The sequence below is a fragment of the Enhydra lutris genome, unplaced genomic scaffold, assembly GCF_002288905.1.
Source record: "Enhydra lutris kenyoni isolate GAN:26980312 unplaced genomic scaffold, ASM228890v2 scaffoldscaffold9, whole genome shotgun sequence".
In the NCBI taxonomy this organism is placed as follows: Eukaryota; Metazoa; Chordata; class Mammalia; order Carnivora; family Mustelidae; genus Enhydra; species Enhydra lutris.
In genome coordinates, this window is record NW_019154093.1 from 20140535 (window position 1) to 20158978 (window position 18444).

Consider the following 18444-nt stretch of genomic DNA (forward strand, 5'->3'; position numbering starts at 1 on the left):
ACAATTAAGTGTCAGAGAGTAGAAGTTAACCAGGTAAAGGGCAGAATAAAGGCATTCCTTACAGTGGAGAAGCATGAACAAAGAGTAAGATTATGGGGAAACAAAAACGGTACATCATTGCTATATTTATTAAGTGTAAAGCAGGGGAACAGGAGAGCTAAAGTTGTGCAGATAGGTAGGAGACAGATTACTGAGCTCTCCACTGCTGGGTCAACATATAAAGAGTGATTGCATAGAAACTTCTTGCTGAAAATGTATCTTCTGAATTCTTGTTATAAATGCCAATGTACTTGACTTTAAGATCACAATGCCCATTTCTGTATTTTTGTTGTTTAAAGTGGCTTTTGAGATAAAAATATTGTTGTTATAGATATATACTATTAGATGGAATCATATTGGGAAAAGACTGAAAGACAAGTCCTTGAGCAAGAAACTGTCAATCACATTAACTGAAAAGAACATACATAGATAGCCTGGTCCCACGTCTACCTTTTTTTCCCCTACAAAAACACTCCTGTTTCAGAGCTTGACACGGCCATCTACAAAGAGCCAGCAATACCCTATTACACTACTGCCCCTCTGAAATGTGAATCTTGGTGATGATTAAGCTGGTAGATGAACCACAAACAAAATCAAGTCTTCAATCTGAAAAAAACAGAAAACATTAAGCATTGCCTGAGGCCTGGTGGTAAACCTATGCGATGCACTTTTTAATTACAAAAGGTAAGATTGCACTTACATCTCGGGCTTTCACATAGAAGGCCTCTTGAAAAGCAGCTTCTAATGAGCCAATAAAAAATACAGGATGGCAGTCACCATATCTATAGGAAAAATTATATCTATTAATTTAAATACATTTCAAATTTACTTCAAAGTTTCAAAGTCTAATCACCATCTTTAAATAAATGTTGGGACTACTGTCTCTTAACTATAGACCAAACATTAAAACATTTCTTTAAAGGCTTGGTAATGCACTTCATTAGTTCTTAGAATTCTTCTTGGCCTTTAGTGATAATATTAGAATACAGGAATTTTAAGTACATCTAGCAAATGGATTAAATAAGTGCTACAAAACCATGCCATTTATAAGCAGCAATTCCTGGTCATCCACTTTCAAAAGATTTTCCTTAGAGTAACCTTAACTTTCCATTTTATTAGTTCATTTATTCTGGAAGTCTAACAGAGAGGGGAAAAAATTGTATCTTGCAAAGTTTCCAAATTATATTACATTAGAAAACAGAACTAAAGAGAAATATCATTTACATGAAAATTTAGGGCTAAATATTTAAATCCTTTTTACTTAAATACCTTCTAAGAATCTCAAAAGCATATAAACATTTTATATTAGACTCTTAAAAGAAGAAATGTTGATAGTTTCAAAACAAAAATTGAAAGAAAAAAATGCGCTTATATTAAAAATTTTAAATTATTTTTAAATTTTATATTATTTTAAAGGATATTTTGTTTTTCTAGGATATACCAAAAATTAGTATCCTATAACCTACAGACTTTTTGCGAATACAGTCAATATATTAATTAGTGACCCATTTATTTTGCTTCTGTAGAGATACAGAGATAAGATGGTAAAGTGGCATAAATAGCTTACTAGTTATCTGACATTGAATAGGATGTGTTAAACTATAAGGACTAAATAAACTGATAAATGTATCCTTCGAATATTGTATAGAGAAATTAAAGACAATTTATGACTAAAATTGCTCCAGAAAAATCACAGTATCATTAAAAGAACATCAATTTTATATAGTTAATGTCCTAACCCTACCTTGAAGAAAACTCTGCTGTAAATTGTAATAAGGCATCTCCTTCATTTTCTGCGTTTTCTGGCACTAAAAAACAAACAAAAGAAAAAACAAAAACAAAAAAAACAAAACAAATAGACACAAAAAACAAACCACATAACATCTAATCCCACATATAAGAAATATATTTAATCAATAAAGAGGAAATAAAATTAAATTTTAGCTTCTGTGATATATTTGAGGAGACATTTTAAATTGACATACATTAGAAGATTTCATCAAACCTTAAAAAAGAACCTTGAAAAAATTCCAAGCTCATAAATTTTGGAAAGCCAACTGACACAAACCTGCTAATAAGCATTTCAAGTATGTGCCAGTCATCAATTAGGATTTCAGTGTTTTCTTAAAATGACATCTTGTGAATAAATTATATAAAAGGATCTCAAGTTATTTTAAAAATCTCATTTATAAGGAAGATGGTTAATTTTAAGTAAATATCACATCTATTGCTGCCCAACGGAGTTTCCTAACTTCACTGAGTAAATGAGCCATTTAAGGATTTATTTTAAGAGTAATTTTGCATATAGTACTTCCTGTGATTCTACAGTATATATCTTGTAAAGTTAAAGAGAAGGAGATGGCACATTTAGTTTACTTTTTTTTCCTTCCAAAGGTGGTACCAGTGAATGGAAAAATAATATAACTATTCTTAAAACTCGTATCTCCGCTAAGATGCTGAAACAAGTACAGTCACAGAAAATATAGCTATTTGTTTAAAAACCTTTAGGTTTAAAGTAAAGAGAAAGACTCATAACTAATATATATGTGAAACATAAGTTATACATTCCCTTGCATTTTTAATGAATTTTACTAAAGCTCTGGGAATTGATAAGCTTAATAAAATCAAAACTCAAGAGGCTCTGGTTCTAATGAATATTGTGCCTGCTAGCTGTATGTTCTCTCTCCAAACCTGGAAAGTTAATAAGAGATTTTTAAGTTCATTGTTCTTTATAAGTTTCTGCAGGAGGAAGTAGAATTATAGTACTGGCCCCAAAGAGCTATTAATACTCACTCATTGGAGATTTTCTCAGGGCAGATGATGCCATGCCGAATACTTCTCCATCATCCACCCCAAATTCAGAAGCATCTTCAAAGTCATCTCCATCACTATCACTAACCATATGAACATCGGTGCTTTGCTATTTAAGAAAAGTGCTGATTAGTTTTATATGAACTTTAGGAATCGAATTCTAAAATATAAGTTATCTAATCACAATAGGACATTAGTATTATAGTAGTTTTATTAAATAAGAAGCCATTTGCTAGAGTAAAGCAAATTTATATTTTTCATTATAAGGCTAACATATATTTCTTTTCTTTTCTTTTCTTTCCTTTTCTTTATATACTTGATAGAGATCACATGTAGGCAGAGAGGCAGGTGGGGGGTGGGGAAAAGCAGGCTCCCTGCTTAGGAGAGAGCCCAATGTGGGGCTCGATCCCAGGATGCTGGGATCATGACCTGAGTCGAAGGCAGAGGTTTAATCCACTGAGTCACCCAGGTGCCCCAAGGCTTACATATATTCCTAAACTTGCCGTGATACGTCTAGTTTGGCTAAAGATTGGAACCTGAGGGAAAATGAAGGATGCATACAACTCATACAACTGTTTTATCCACAGAACATAGTACACAATTCAGTGCTTAATAAATATTTGCTCAGTGGGACACCTGGGTGGCTCAGTTGGTTAAGCCGCTCCTTGCCCTGCAGGAAGCCTGCTTCTCTCTCTGCCTCTGCCTACCACTCTGCCTGCTTATGTGTGCTCTCTCTCTCTCTCTCTCTCTCTCTCTGACAAATAAATAAAAAAATCTTTAAAAATAAATAAATAAATAAATAAATATTTGCTCAGTAAATGACGAGAGGGATATAATCAGGTCAAAGACAAAGCAAGCTATATGTGTCTTTTAAAAAGCTCACAGTAATCTCTATTTCAAACTTGCCACTTCCTTACTGCAATGGTTCTCAAATTTTTCATTACTGGACTATGGTATACTATCCTCAGTGTTATTGGAGATAACATGAAATACACTATATAAAAGCTCTTTGTAAAGTGCAGGCTATTAAATATGAGATACGCTTCTAGTCAATAAACATCTATTGAGAATTTACTACATGCTGGGCACTGATAAACACGCTCCATTTATTTTGTTTTCAGCAGTATCAGTTGAGATTTAAAGTATTACAATTAAAAACATCAGATTCAAAATATGAACTAGGATGCTAATCTCTAGGTAAGAATGGAATCTCAAAAATACTGAGATCTAAAACATCCAAACTGTGAATACTGACAAATATTTATGCCTTGGATGAAAAGGGAGTCTCAGCAAGGTACCTGGCTAAATGCCTATCTGTACTATGTTCAATAAATAAAGTCTACAAAGATTATTTAATATATGAAATTTCTATTTTTTAAAATTTGACACTATGTACTTAAGCTATGAAAATGGGGAAACTATTTGATTCTGGTCTACGCAAAAGAACCTAACTTAGAGATAAGTATTTTCCAGAAAAGCATTAAGAGAAACTTAGAATCAAAGACTCATAAATCTTGATTAGAGGGATGTTTGAGGTTAGCTAGTCATAAAAATCATAGATTTTAAACATCTTCTTATCAATCGTTTTCACACTTCTTTCCACAGGGTTACCTCTCTCCCCTGGCCCAAGCCAAAATATTATGTAAAATTACAGTGCATACAATAGACAAAAGTAAGAACACTCTGGTTGATGCAGGGAGAGGCCAATGGGAAGTCTAATGCTCCTCCTAGGCTTGGTCTTTTCTTTCTTATATCCCTTTGATAGTTGGGTTACCTCTGAAGGATCTTAGGTCACTGGAACAATTTTTAAAACTACTGATAGAGCAAGTCTAACAGCTTCAAATGAAGAAGCCAAGATATTTACTCTATTTGACTCAGCCTAGCATTTCCTCCTTGGGCATAACCAAACACCAATGCCCAGAATTGTAACATTTCCCCCCTTATCCAAAAGAAAGTCTTCCCCATAGTTTGAATAGAGAAGATAATGAACAAATACTTACTGGATGAGTAAAAATGAATGGTCCTTGTCCTAAGCAGTCTATCTGCTATTCTGAATGCACCACTATTTCTTACAGACACCTTGGTTCTGCTTACAATCCTAATCTTACTTTAGTGTTTTGCTTTGTAGGGTAAAGATCTTCTAGTTTCAGCAGTTCAACAGCTAAAAATTCAAAAACCGGAACACCTGGGTGGCTCGGACGGTTAAGTATCTGCCTTCAGCTCAGGTCATAATCCCAGGGTCCTGGGATCGAGTCCCACATCGGCCTCCACGCTCAGCAGAGAGTCTGCTTCTCTATCTGCCTGCCATTCCTCCAGCTTGTGCTCTCTATGTCTCTCTCTCTCTTTGACAAATAAATAAAATCTTTAAAAAAATTTCAAAAACCCTTTCTCATTTCAAAGTAGTAAGGGAGCCTCCTCCACAAAACAACACATCTATAGGCCCACTACTGTGCTTGAATTCCCTCTGTGTTTCAGGCATGCAAATATCTACAGCATGAAGTTCTCTGAACTTTGAGACTCTGATTTCTTAAACAGGTGAAGGTGCAGGATCTAAAAGGTACACTACATACTCTTATAGGATGCTAAGCCAGGTTCACAGGCTAGTAGAAAGAAACAAAGGTCCAGTATGATGAACTTTGTCACATTCTCTATCAGCTAAGCTATCATCTCAGCCTTCACTTCGTCTTGCCTAACATTCACCCTTCCCTTTAAGAGGCATCGGGTTTTAGGGTTTTAGGGTTGGAGGACACAGAGATGAAAAAGAATTGTTCTATATATCATCTTTTTTTCTCACTCCTTTTCCCTTACTCCCCCACATCTAAACTCCTTCTCCTAATCCAGTTTTTAATCAAATAATAGCCCCTTTCCATAACAACAGAACTTTATATATATCATAGTAAGATAGTGATTTTAATCTTGTGCCTATGTAACTGACTCATTATTCATTTTGTCTTCACAAAGTGTACAGTTCCCAAATCTCTTCAGACCCAGAGAGCAAAATCCTACAACAACATCTTCAAAGGGAGTTATCTAAAAAGCCAATTTTGTTGGAAAAAGTTTATTTCAAATATGAATTATTGAAGTATCTGCAAGAATGAGCTACTTAATTATGTATAAGGAACTCCCAATCTCTTCACATTTTCTTATCAGCCATCTAACAGGTTAGGAAAAGCTTTTTCTAAAAAATGAGATAAACAATCTTTTTTTCATTAATGTTTGCAGATGAGAATACATAATCTCTTGGCTCAGCCATGGCAGCCTTAAAACTCTTTGAATTCAGAGAAGTTATTTACTCAGAATTTGAAAAACAGCTAAAAAAATTCATGATTCTATTTTGGCTGTTTATCGGCATTCATTTATTCCCATTATCATTTAACAAACATTTACAAACCCCTAGTAAATGCCACACTGCCTAGACCTGTGTGAAAGATACAGTCTATATTCTCTTAAGGAATACTATATAATATATACAGATAATTATAATATCAAGGGTTAAGTGTTATGACAGGTAAGTTCAGAAGAGAACATTAAATGAACGGGGAATGGGAAAAATCAGAGCAAACTTCCTAGAGGAGAAAGAACCAAACCATTTGACACAAAATTTAGACTCCACATATACTCAGCACTAAGGCAAGCTTGAAACTGAAGCAGATGTTCTTTCCACTACTTATATCAAATCAACAGGTTAAAAGCTAGGGATACAGAGATAGATAAAACATGGGTTCAGGCCTTCCAGAAATTCCCATTCCAAAGGAAGACATAAAAATATAGTTATTTGAATAGTCAAAAGGAAAGGGTCATAAAAATCACAATGTATCAGTTCATTTGGGACAGTTTCAAAGAACAGCAGGTCCCTCAGTGATTAGAATGAACAGTTTTGGCTTGGATTGGCAATGATCATTAATATGGGTAAGGAAACAGGTTTCTGGGGAGATATGATAAGTTCAATTTTTTACACAGTGAATGTGGGCATGCAGATGGAAATGTTCAGAAGTAACCTGATTACTATTTAGCTTGTCTGCCTGAGGTGAAATACCACATAGTTACAGTAGGACCATAGCAGACAAGCTAAGTACTTGTCTCACCAAGTTTTAAAAACTGAAATACAAATTTTTGGCAATTATCTGTGTTCAATTTCATTTTATTAGGTATAAGATCCTTTATGCAAAGACTTTGCTTTGTTCACATCCATATTGTGACTCCTACATCAATACCAGGCATAGAGGGGCATGTAATCAGAACTTATCAAATGAATACTGAATGAATATTTTCTGTCACTTAAACCAAAATCTAGGTATCATTCTTCTTTTTTTAGTAATATTTTTTAAAATTTCTTTTCAGCATAACAGTATTCATTGTTTTTGCACCACACCCAGTGCTCCATGCAATACATGCCCTCCCTAATACCCACCACCTAGTTCCCCCAACCCCCCAACGCCCCCCTCTTTAAGACCCTCAGGTATCATTCTTATCTCTTCCTTTTCTCTCCTCCCATAGATCCTATCAGTAACCAGTTCTAATTCAGGATCTCATTATCCTTTAACTGTGCTATTACAATAGACTCATATCTGATTTTTCTGCCTCCAGTCTTCCTTCCCTTACATCTACCTTCCGCACAGCAGCAAAGTACTCTTCTCTAAAATGTTATTTGGGGGAAAGAAAATCATTTGTCACTTAAAAGCCTTCTATGGCTGCCCAGAGTTCAAGTTCCCAACTTGACCTGTAGACCCATTCACCTTCACCTCACTCTTATCTTTGTCTCTCACTTTATTTTGCATGAACACCACCAAACTGTGCTCATCTCTGTGCATACACTACATCAGATCATGCAGTTTCCTTTGAATGAAATACTATTTCCATGTTTCTTCATTTGGCTGACTGGGCCTCATTCTTTATAATTTGATTTGGATACACATTTCTATAGTCTTTCTTTCTCTTCCTCTCCCAACTTGTTCCTTTTCCTTCTTCCCCTCTCCTTCTTCTTTTTTAAGAAATACTCACTCACCAATATTTATTTTGTGGCTGATATATGCCAGGTACTACACTAGATGTTAGGGCTACAGAAGTGTGTAAGGCAAACACAGCTTTTGCTTGCCAACATTCTTGAGTGTTACGCCTTCAACCCCCACAATTGTGCCCTTTAATAGTATCTTGTGCTTGCTTAATTTTAACATCGTATAATATGAAATTACCAGTTTATATCCATCTGACTAGCACATAGTGAGCATTCAATAAATGTTTCCTTAAGTTACTAACTAGCATCTACTACACTGGAAGGTTTTTTTGTTTTGTTTTTTTGTTTTGTTTTGTTTTAATCTTGGGGCACTCCCCTCTCTTCCACAATCAACTGAGGACTGGACAATTCTCAAGAAGTCTGGGTCAATGGGCCCCTATCTTGTCCCATTCAAGCAGCTGCAGAAAGGAGAGGAAGGTATTAGCTAGGTACTCATATATAGAAAGATCATTAAAAGAGGGCTCAGGAGCAAGGGAAGGCTGGGGAGGAAAGAAAAATGGTGAATTATCATTAAAAAAAAAAAAAAATACTTGCAGGACCAGAAGGAGGATGTAAGAAAAAGAATTCCCCTAGCTAGAGGACACATAACTATAGTCCATAAAATTCAAAGCTTAAATTTAACTACTAGTCTTACATATCTTCTTCCTAACTCAAGGTTTCAATCAATAGAAAAATGGTAATTGTCCTGAAACATGAAATCATGTAGGAAAAGGGTTAGAAGCAGAAAAAAGAGAAGCAGAACCACTGGGTGGAAGATACAAGGACAGAGGTTCCAATTAATTAAAGAAGATATCAAGAGACAGAGCTGCTCAACAATAGAACTGGTTGCCTGTTACTGGAGATAAAACATAGGTGTATTTTGAGGGGATATTTTGAGTGAGCTCTTTTAGCATACAGACTGTGGTCCTAATGATGAGCACCTAGAAGATATCAAATGTTTAAATGAATGAGGGATGAATGGATAGAAGAGGGGAAATCAAATTTTAAAAATCCCTTCCAGCTGTATAATTCTATGGCAGCATAAAAGCCCAAGTCACAGTTGCCCATTTCTCACTAGCCCCTTAAAAAGGTGATATTTACAGTTAGCCAGGGAAGGAAAAATAATGGTTTCATCACAAATAATCACATTTTAAGATATTCCCAAGACTGCAGCTCTTTCAGTTTAGCAAAGCCACCTAATTCTACTCTACCTTCTTCTCTAACCTAAACAGTATGCCAGCCTCATAAACACTATTTCTTACTGTATGGGATTGACTTATTTTTGCTGAAGGGATCACCCAAATAACACATATAATGGTGAAAGTGAGAGAAGGAAATAAAATGAAGTGAAATGGGGATCTATCATCTTTCAGAGCACAGAAATAAAAATTTTGGGTGAAGCTACCACATTTTAATGTAGTAGATTTATTCATTATAGGGTTGAAGCACAACCTACTTTAGCATTAGAAACACACGCACAAGAAAGAAATAGTTTAGTAAATTATTTCTGGTAATTTCTGCCAAGCAGTGAAACTTAATATCATGTTTTCTTTCAAGATGATTAGTGAGATAAAATACTGAATAAAATGGTGTGGGCTCTTTAAAGGAAACTAACATTTTTAGAGGCCTAAGAAAACAGTACAATAATATTTGTAGCAGGGGAAAACCCTTTCTTCTTTGTGGATTTCTAAAAAAAATGTTAAAAACCGGAATTGCAAATTATCATTTTCACAGGATGATCATGGACTAGAATGGAACTTATGCAGTCCCATTTCCCTTTCACATATTTAAGTGATATAAATGCATTTCAGAAGATAGCTGGAGAGGTCCTGTGGCAGCTTCTGCAGTGAGTGTCCAAAATACAGTCAGTTTAAATAAAAATTCACAACCATATTTTGTATAGACTGTAAATGGAAAAAGGTTTTACTGGACTGAAAACACTGAGCTAAATAACGTTTTCCTGTGCTAGTTAGTTATGACCCTGTCACATACACTTTTTAAGTCATGGTGATGAGTTTTCTTTAGCACATAGTAGGAGCTCCATAAATGCTTTTTAACAGATAAATTGTTATGTCCAAGCTATCTTTCCCATTACCTTATAATCAACGTCATAGTTGGACTCAGAGTGCTATTTGTAGCCATGGAAAAGATACTGCCTTTTAACATTGTTCAGACCCACAAAGATACACACAGGTACATCCTATACACAAACATATTCAATCTTCTCTGCCCCTCTTCTCTGCTTCTATAGTATTCTATGCTCTATCACTGCTTTTATTACATTTTGCCATTATTATTAGTTTATTAATCTATCTCCTTTGACTCTGAGCACCTTGGTATGGATATATTGGTATCCATCTTTGTTACATAGTATCAACCACAATACCTGGATCCTAGAAGGTGCTCCAACTCAATGAGTTAAAGGACCTTCAGGATCAGTCTTAATAAATGTACTCAATTATATAGTTGGCAATGAAGAAAATCCTTTGTCAACCTGTCAATTCTAAGTAAAACTCATTTCAAACAATCCAACTGAATTCTGTCTGATGAAACATGAAACTTATAGACCAAGGAGGAGCACATTAGCAATAAACTCGCATGAAAAGTTTCTGCCTTCAGGTATTACTGAGATTTTATTCACGCTACATTTACTTCACCTATTCACTGCTGTGGCAGATAAAAAGGAATAGGAAGTGGGCAGGTAGGTGGAGGACAGGCCTCCGATTCACCAAAAAGCTTGGCAAAAAAGCTTACCTCTTCGGACTGCTCTTGGGTCTGTGCAGGTGAAGATCTTCTGCCCACTGTAAGTCGATGGCAGGGATAGGATAGCCCTGATTCAGCAAGACACATCTGCAAAAAGGAAGAATCCATCATTCATAAACAAAATGAGGCAATGTCTCACAAAAGCTCCTTTAGATATTTTCTAGATTTCTTTTTTTAAAGATTTTATTTGAGAGAGAAAGAAGAGAGCTCACACACTCGCACATGAGCAGGGGGAGGGGCAGAAGGAGAGGGAGAAGCAGACTCCCCACTAAGCAGGGAGCCAGCCTGATGCAGGGCTCTATCCCAGGACCCATGGATCATGACCTGAGCCGAAGGCAGACACTTAATGGACTGAGCCACTGAGGTGCCCCAATATTTTCTAGATTTCTGAAGTTAGATTAGAAAGCTCACTCTGGGGCGCCTGGGTGGCTCAGTGGGTTAAGCCGCTGCCTTTGGCTCAGGTCATGATCTCAGGGTCCTGGGATGGAGCCCCGCATCGGGCTGTCTGCTCAGCGGGTAGCCTGCTTCCTCCTCTCTCTCTGTCTGCCTCTCTGCCTCTGCCTGCTTGTGATCTCTCTGTCAAATAAATGAATAAAACCTAAAAAAAAAAAAAAAAAAAAAAGAAAGCTCACTCTAGTAGCCCCAGTATTATGTTAACCAGTAAGGCTTTGAAAACTTGAAATTTTTCTGTATATGGCATGTTACAATAGTCAAGGTTATTATTATCATTATCATTATTATTAATATTATTATTTTGGCTTAAACAACTGAAATTTATTTTCTCACAGTCCTAGAGGTTCAAAGTCTGAGATCAAGATGTCAGCAGAGTGATGCCTGTGTGGCTCACTCAGTTAAGCACCTGCCTTCGACTCGGGTCATGATCCCAGGGTCTTGGGATAGAGTCCCACTGTGGGCTCCTGCTCAGTGGGGAGCCTGCTTCTCCCTCTGCCCCTTCCTTCTCTTCCTGCCTGGGCTCCCTCTCTCTCTCCCTCTCTGACAAATAGATAAATAAATCTTCTAAAAAACCAAAAAGATGTCAGCAGGGTTGGTTTCTTTTTTCCCCCTCTAATCTATTTTTTCTTTTATTAATTTTTTTTTGAAAAAGATTTTATTTGAGAGAGAGCTAGCTAATGAAGAGGAATGGGGGGGAGGGGCAAAGGGAGAGGCAGACTAGATTCCTGAGATCATTATCTGAGCTGAAGGCAGACACTTTACCAACTGAGCCACCCAGGCACCTCTCTTTTATTAAGTTTTAATTTGTATTTATTTTTTCTAGTTAGAAATATTTTATTTAAATGTGCCAAATAAAACCCCACATTTTCAGACCATAGGATATTAATACATTCACATTATTGCTGTGAATTTAGAGTTATAATCCAGATCCATTTTGACTGGATGACAGAAATAACCTTCCTAGGTTATGCTTTATAGACATCACAAATCCCTTATAATAATGTAAATGAAATAACTTTTCCCTAAAAGGTGAACTTGAGAACTTCACTCTTTCAGGACTTGCACTTCTTTGCGGACTTGCTGATGGGGAATGATTCTCTTTGGAGGTGGTGATGAGTTTTCTTTAGCACATAGTAGACTTTGGCTGCTTCCTGTATGTAGTGAAACAGACCTGGATCTTGACCTTGACCTTGACAGGGATCTTGATCCTTTTGTAGAACCAGACCTAGATCTTCTGTGTGAAGGTGATGTTGAAAGAGACACAGATCTTGATGGCTGAGGAAATGCTGATCTTGACTCCTTTGCCTGCTCCTGCTACATGAGCAAGAGTATCACCTACCTCTGGATCTTAAATGTGATCCAGACTGTGACCTGCTTCTCCTCTATTGGCTTTAACGATGAAAATCATAAGCATAATGTCCCTTTTCACCACACTCATAGCATTTATCACTGGGATCAAAGGAACGTTGGGCAGGTATTCTATCAAAACTAGGTCTCCAAAGCATGCCTGTTGATTATTCAACTCTTATTCAGGAACCACAAATCACTCTCCCATCCAGCCCTTACACTGCATCTTCTGCATGTCTAGGATCTTCAAATTCCACAAAGGCAAATCCTGGAGATTTTTCACAGTCCACGGTTCTGAAGGGACTATAATAACTGAAAGCTCTTTCTAACTCTCCTCTGCTGACATTGGTTCCCAGATTACCAACATACATTTTGGTATTCTCCTCCATACCACCTGTAAGGTGATATGATGCCTGGTCTGGTTGCAGTGCCCAGGGAGTGAATAATAAAAAGCTGTAACACCGACTCAGTCGTCAAAGGTCCCAGCGGTCTTAAGTTTTTATTTTAATTCCAGCACAGTCAACATACACAGTGTTATATTAGTTTTAGCTATACAACACAATGATTCAACAATTCCATACATCATCCAGTGCTTATTACAATAAGTGCACTCCTTAATCCCCATCACCTATTTCACCCATCATCCCCCTTCCCTCCGATAACCATTCAGTTTGTTCTCTATCATTAAGAGTCTGTTTCTTGGTTGTCTATTTTTTCTTCTTAGGTTCATTTGTTTCTTAAATTGCACATATGAGTGAAATCATAGGGCATGTCTCTCTGCCTGACTTATTTCACTTAGCATTATACTTTGTAGCTCCTTCCATGTCAGTGCAAATGTCAAGATTTCATTCCTTTTTATGGTGAAATAATAGTTCACTGTATATATATGCCACCTCTTCCTTATTCATTCATCAATCGACAGACACTTTGACTGCTTCCATAATTTGGCTATCGTAAATAATGCTGATAAACATTGGGGTGCATGTATCCCTTTGAATTAGTACTTTTGTATTCTTTGGGTAAATACCCAGTAGGGCAATTGCTGGATCCTAGGGTAGTTCTATTTTCAACTTTTAGGAGAAACTTCATATTGTTTTCCAGACTAGCTGCACCAGTTTGCATTCCTATCAACAGAGTAAGAGGGTTCCCCTTTCTCCACATCCTCACCAATTCTTGTTTCTTGTGTTTTGATATTAGCTATTCTGACAGGTGTGAGATGATAACTCATTTTGGTTTTCATTTGCGTTTCCCTGATGATGAGTGATGTTGAGAATCTTTTCATGTGTCTATTGGCAATTTATATATGTTCATGTCTTCTGCCCATTTTTTAATTGGATTATTTGGTTTTGAGGTGTTGAGTTGTATTAAGTTCTTTATATATTTTGGATACGAACACTTTATTGGATATGTCATTTGCAAATATCTTCTCCTCTTCAGTAGGTTGTCTTTTAATTTTGTTGGTTATTTTCTTTGCTGTGCAGAAGCTTTTTATTTTGATGTAGTCCCAAAATTATTTTTAGTCAAGGTCATTTTTCATAAGACAAAAGAGTAGTGTTCCAGGAAACTGTAACAGGCCTAAAATAAAGCTAATCATATATATATATCTCCACTTCCCCACCCACCACCAGTGTCTCTGTTATTTTTCTAATTAGAATTAATATTTCAGTTTACTAATTCCCAGGGAAGCACTCTATAAATCTCTTTTGAAAGGTACCCTGGAATAGTGTTTGCTGAGGCATTAAAAAGAAGTTTCTACAGATGGTAACAATGTCATTATGTTTTAATCATATTAAACCACAATATCAGATTGTTATAGCTGAGGAATCTACAATATATGTAAAGCACCTTGCACAGTCCTTGGCACACAAACGGTTAACTCAGTTAATTTTTATTACCATTATGATATATTACCCAAAGAATCTGCCTAGTTTACCCAACACAATTAAAGCCAAATACATTTACTCCTACTGAAGTTTTTAGTGGGTCAGATATTAAATAACTAATTTGAAGTTTAAATTAAATTTGGGAAAATATGAACAAATATGAATACACATCACTTTGGTCAATCTAGAGGAATTAAAACAATATTAAATAGACCAAAGAGGGTGTTTTTCTTTGGTGTTCATGAAATGACAAATTTGTCTATTTAGTGTAATGATGAATCATGTTTCTTTCATTATTTTAAAAATAAAATAGGGTCTCCATTAGCACAGTGAAAACACTTTTGGTAACTTTTGGGGAAGTGTGAATTAAACTGATACACAAGGAAACCCAAATATCTGTAAATTCATAGAGACCAATCAAGGACAAAACAGTGGGTTGGTCATAACTACAATTCGAACATGTGTTATAATCAAGCTAATTATCTGAAGACAAATATTGGAATGAAAAAGGCAAATGTCACATGATTACACACGTATTTTCAATCACGTGAGGTGTGTACTCTCATGTAGATTATACTGATAAAGATCATTTGTATTCGATTATTTTTTCTTTAGTCTGGTTAGAGGTTTTGAAATTTTTTTTAACTTGGGGTATAACCTTTGCCACTTTATTCATTTTATTTTATTTATGTTTTAAAGTAATCTCTATGTCCAATGTGGGGTTCGAACTCACTACACTGCAATCAAGAGTCCCATGCTCTACTGACTGAGCCAGCCAGGTGCCCCCTAGTTAGAGGTTTTGTTAGTTTGTTTTGGCATCTAGATGTTTTTGGCATTGTCTCTTACAAATGCTAGAAAACCTGATTAATAATAATAGTTTTTAAAAGCAAAACTATATAATTCTGTCATCCTATTCATCATATTCATCAACATTTGTTACAACTGGCTCGACTGCTTTTATTTTTGTACAAACAAAAGCAAAGCTAATTTGGATAAGAAGCACGGGCTAAATTTCTTGTCACATTACTTTCACAATATTTTTCATTAAAAAAAGTCCTCCTCCCCCACCCTAAAATCCTCTGATAATGAAACAATAATGATGTAAATGTCACTGACAATAAGAAGCAGTGTAGTATAATGGAAAGACTTGGACCAGGAGCCAGAAAAATCTCAATTCAATTATTTCCCAGCCTCCTGCACTTGGGGAAGTCATTTCTCTATTATATGCCAGAATTTTCCATTTATTGAGGTGAATAATCCCTGCCTTAACTACCTCAACAGACTTGTTTTTTAGTGTTATGTTAGTCACCATACAATACATCATTAGTTTCTGATGTAGTGTTCCAAGATTCATTGTTTACATATAACACACCGTGCTCCATGTAATACTTGCCCTCCCTAATACCCACCACCAGGCTCACCCACCCCCACACCCCTCCTCTCTAAAACCCTCAGTTTGTTTCTCAGAGTCCACAGTCTCATGGTTTGTCTGTCTTTGATTTCCCCCCCATCACTTTCCCTTTCCTTCTCTTAATGTCCTCCATGTTATTCCTTATGTTTCACAAGTAAGTGAAACCATATGATAACTGACTTTCTCTGCTTGAATTATTTCACTCAGCATAATCTCCTCCAGTCCCATCCATGTTGATGCAAAAGTTGGGTATTCATCCTTTCTGACGGCTGAGTAATATTCCACTGTATGATATGGACCATATCTTCTTTATCCACTCCTCAACTGACTTTTGAAAGGGTTATATGTATTAAGGTAAGTAAAAGCTGGCTTTTGAACCTACTGAATGGACAGAAGACCTGTTATCTTTTCAATGATCATTATTTTTAGGACCTGGAGAAAAGAAACGATTATTAGATTCTACTGTAACTACTTTTGCCTAATCGCCTAATCATGTTAAATTAAAAGACATACTTTAGGAGAAGCTGGAAGAAAGTGTTCATTAAAAGTACACAGTACTTAGCATAATCTCCTCCAGTCCCATCCAAGTTGATGCAAAATTGGGTATTCATCCTTTCTGATGGCTGAGCAATAGTGAAATAAGTCAAACAGAGAAAGTCAATTATCATATGGTTTCACTTATTTGTGGAACATAAGGAATAACATGGAGGAAATTAGGAAAAGGGAAACATGAAGGGGGAGAAATCGGAGGGAAAAATGAACCACAAGAGACTATGGACTCTGGGAAACAAACAGCATTTTAGAAGGGAGGTGGACGGGGGGATGGGTTAGGAATTTCTGAGTTACTATATGCCCAGTGTGGATTAAATAGAAGTCTGTCCTAAAGGAACATATAAACAAGTTAGAAAGTTAAAAAGATGCACATAGGAACAGGCACAGAAAAAGGAATACAAGGGAATAAAGATGGGGCAGTCTCTGTGGGGCTAGCAACCCCTTGGAAGGGACAGTAGTTACTCAGACAGTGATTTCATGAATTTAGGGCTGAAATAAATGTTTGATAGGACTCATAACCTAAATTCACATAAAAGATGTGAAGTCAGAAGGCTGAGGTTCTAGGCTGGCTGAATCACTCGATTGTCCCATGACTATGGACAAAATCACTTAGAATTTCTGTATTTCTTATTTATTATTTAGAGGGGGAATAGTGTAAAAGAACCTGTTCTTAATTCACAAAATAGGGTAATACAATTTGTACTCTCTCACAGAGTTGGTATGAAGATCCAATGAAATTGAAATAATGTATGTGAAACCAAATGGTTATATAATTGTAAAGGATCGATACTACTATCATTGAGGTATTTATTTTGTAAGGTACTGGAAAAAAAGAGATTAGGGCTGGTTTGTTTGACTTTATAGTTGAAGGGGGTTACCTTAAAAAATTTAAATTTGCATACATTATGTTAGTTAATTAACCTATACATAATGGTAATCTCTCAATCACAAGACTGCTTTAACCTAATATAATGAAGAACAGTGACTCATTTGGAAATCTATTTCAGGCTTTATTCAGTTTTTTTCCCGGCCATGTTAGACTGTAATTCTCTGATTTCTATGATCGCAGATGCAGAGATTCAAAACAGACTCACAAATTCAAAATGAAATCAAGCCAAAATTCCTTTACTATTTAATACTATACCTTTAAATAAATAAAGCACATCTGAGAGTATAATCTTCTGAATGACTAGGGATGGAGAAAGGTTGGGGTAAAAGAAATTTCATGCCTAAAAATCTCACTGGCCATTATATATATTAAATGGGTCTTAGGATTAATTAAACTATTATATATATATATAATATTTATAATATTTAATTTATATACATATATAAATAAATGGGTTATGTTGTTGAAAGGCATGGGAGATATATAGATATCTATCTATCTATATTTATTTATTTACAAAAACTTTCTTTTCTTAAAGGGTAATTTTAGGTTTACAACAAAATTGAGAAGAAAGAACAGAGATTTCTCCTATACTCCCTGTCCCCAACAGGCATAATCTCTCCCATTATCAACATCACTCACCAGAATGGTGTTTTTTACTATGGATAAACCTACGTGGACACATCATAATTACTCAAAGTCCATAGTTTACATTAGGGTTCACTCTTTGTGTTGCACATTTTAAGGTTTAATGGCATTTATCCACTGTATAATATCTTACAGAGTTATTCTCACCACTCTAAAAATCTTCTGTGCTCTAACTATTCATCTCCACCTCCCCTCACTGCCCTTGGCAACCACTGATCTTTTGGTCTCCACATTGTGTCTTTCCCAGAATGTCATTCTAAATTGGTCTCTTTCAATTAGTAATATGCATTTAAAGTTCATCCATGTCTTTTCATGGCTTATCTCATTTCCTCTTAGTATTGAATGATATTCCCTTGTCTGGATGTATCAGTTTGTTTATCCATTCGCTTACTGAAGGATGTCTTGGTTGCTTTCAGGTTATGGCAATTATGAGTAAAGTTGCTAAAAATATCTTTGTGTAGGTTACTGTATAGAACTAAATTTACAACTCCTTTGGGTGAATAGCAAGAAGCATAATTGCTATATCATATGGTAAGAGTATGTCTAGTTTTCTAAGAAACCACCAAAATATATTCCAAAATGACTGTAACATTTTGCATCCCTACCAATAGTGAATGAGAGTTCCTATTGCTCCACATCGTCACCAGCATTTGGT

General features: G+C 35.8%; 1 protein-coding gene and 1 pseudogene across 3 annotated transcripts in view; both read right to left on the reverse strand.

The window, feature by feature from the left end:
• LOC111142863 (Fas associated factor 1) overlaps nt 1–18444 on the reverse strand; it is a 468894-nt gene that overhangs the window by 146240 nt on the left and 304210 nt on the right. For all 3 annotated transcript variants that reach the window (XM_022496233.1, XM_022496232.1, XM_022496235.1), the window contains 4 exons: nt 10598–10693; nt 2833–2959; nt 1784–1847; nt 740–821 (listed from right to left, as the gene is read on the reverse strand). In XM_022496233.1, the coding sequence (XP_022351941.1) occupies nt 740–821; nt 1784–1847; nt 2833–2959; nt 10598–10693 (369 nt within the window). The remainder of the gene's footprint in view (nt 1–739; nt 822–1783; nt 1848–2832; nt 2960–10597; nt 10694–18444) is intronic.
• On the reverse strand, nt 11976–12795 carry LOC111143624 (annotated as a pseudogene).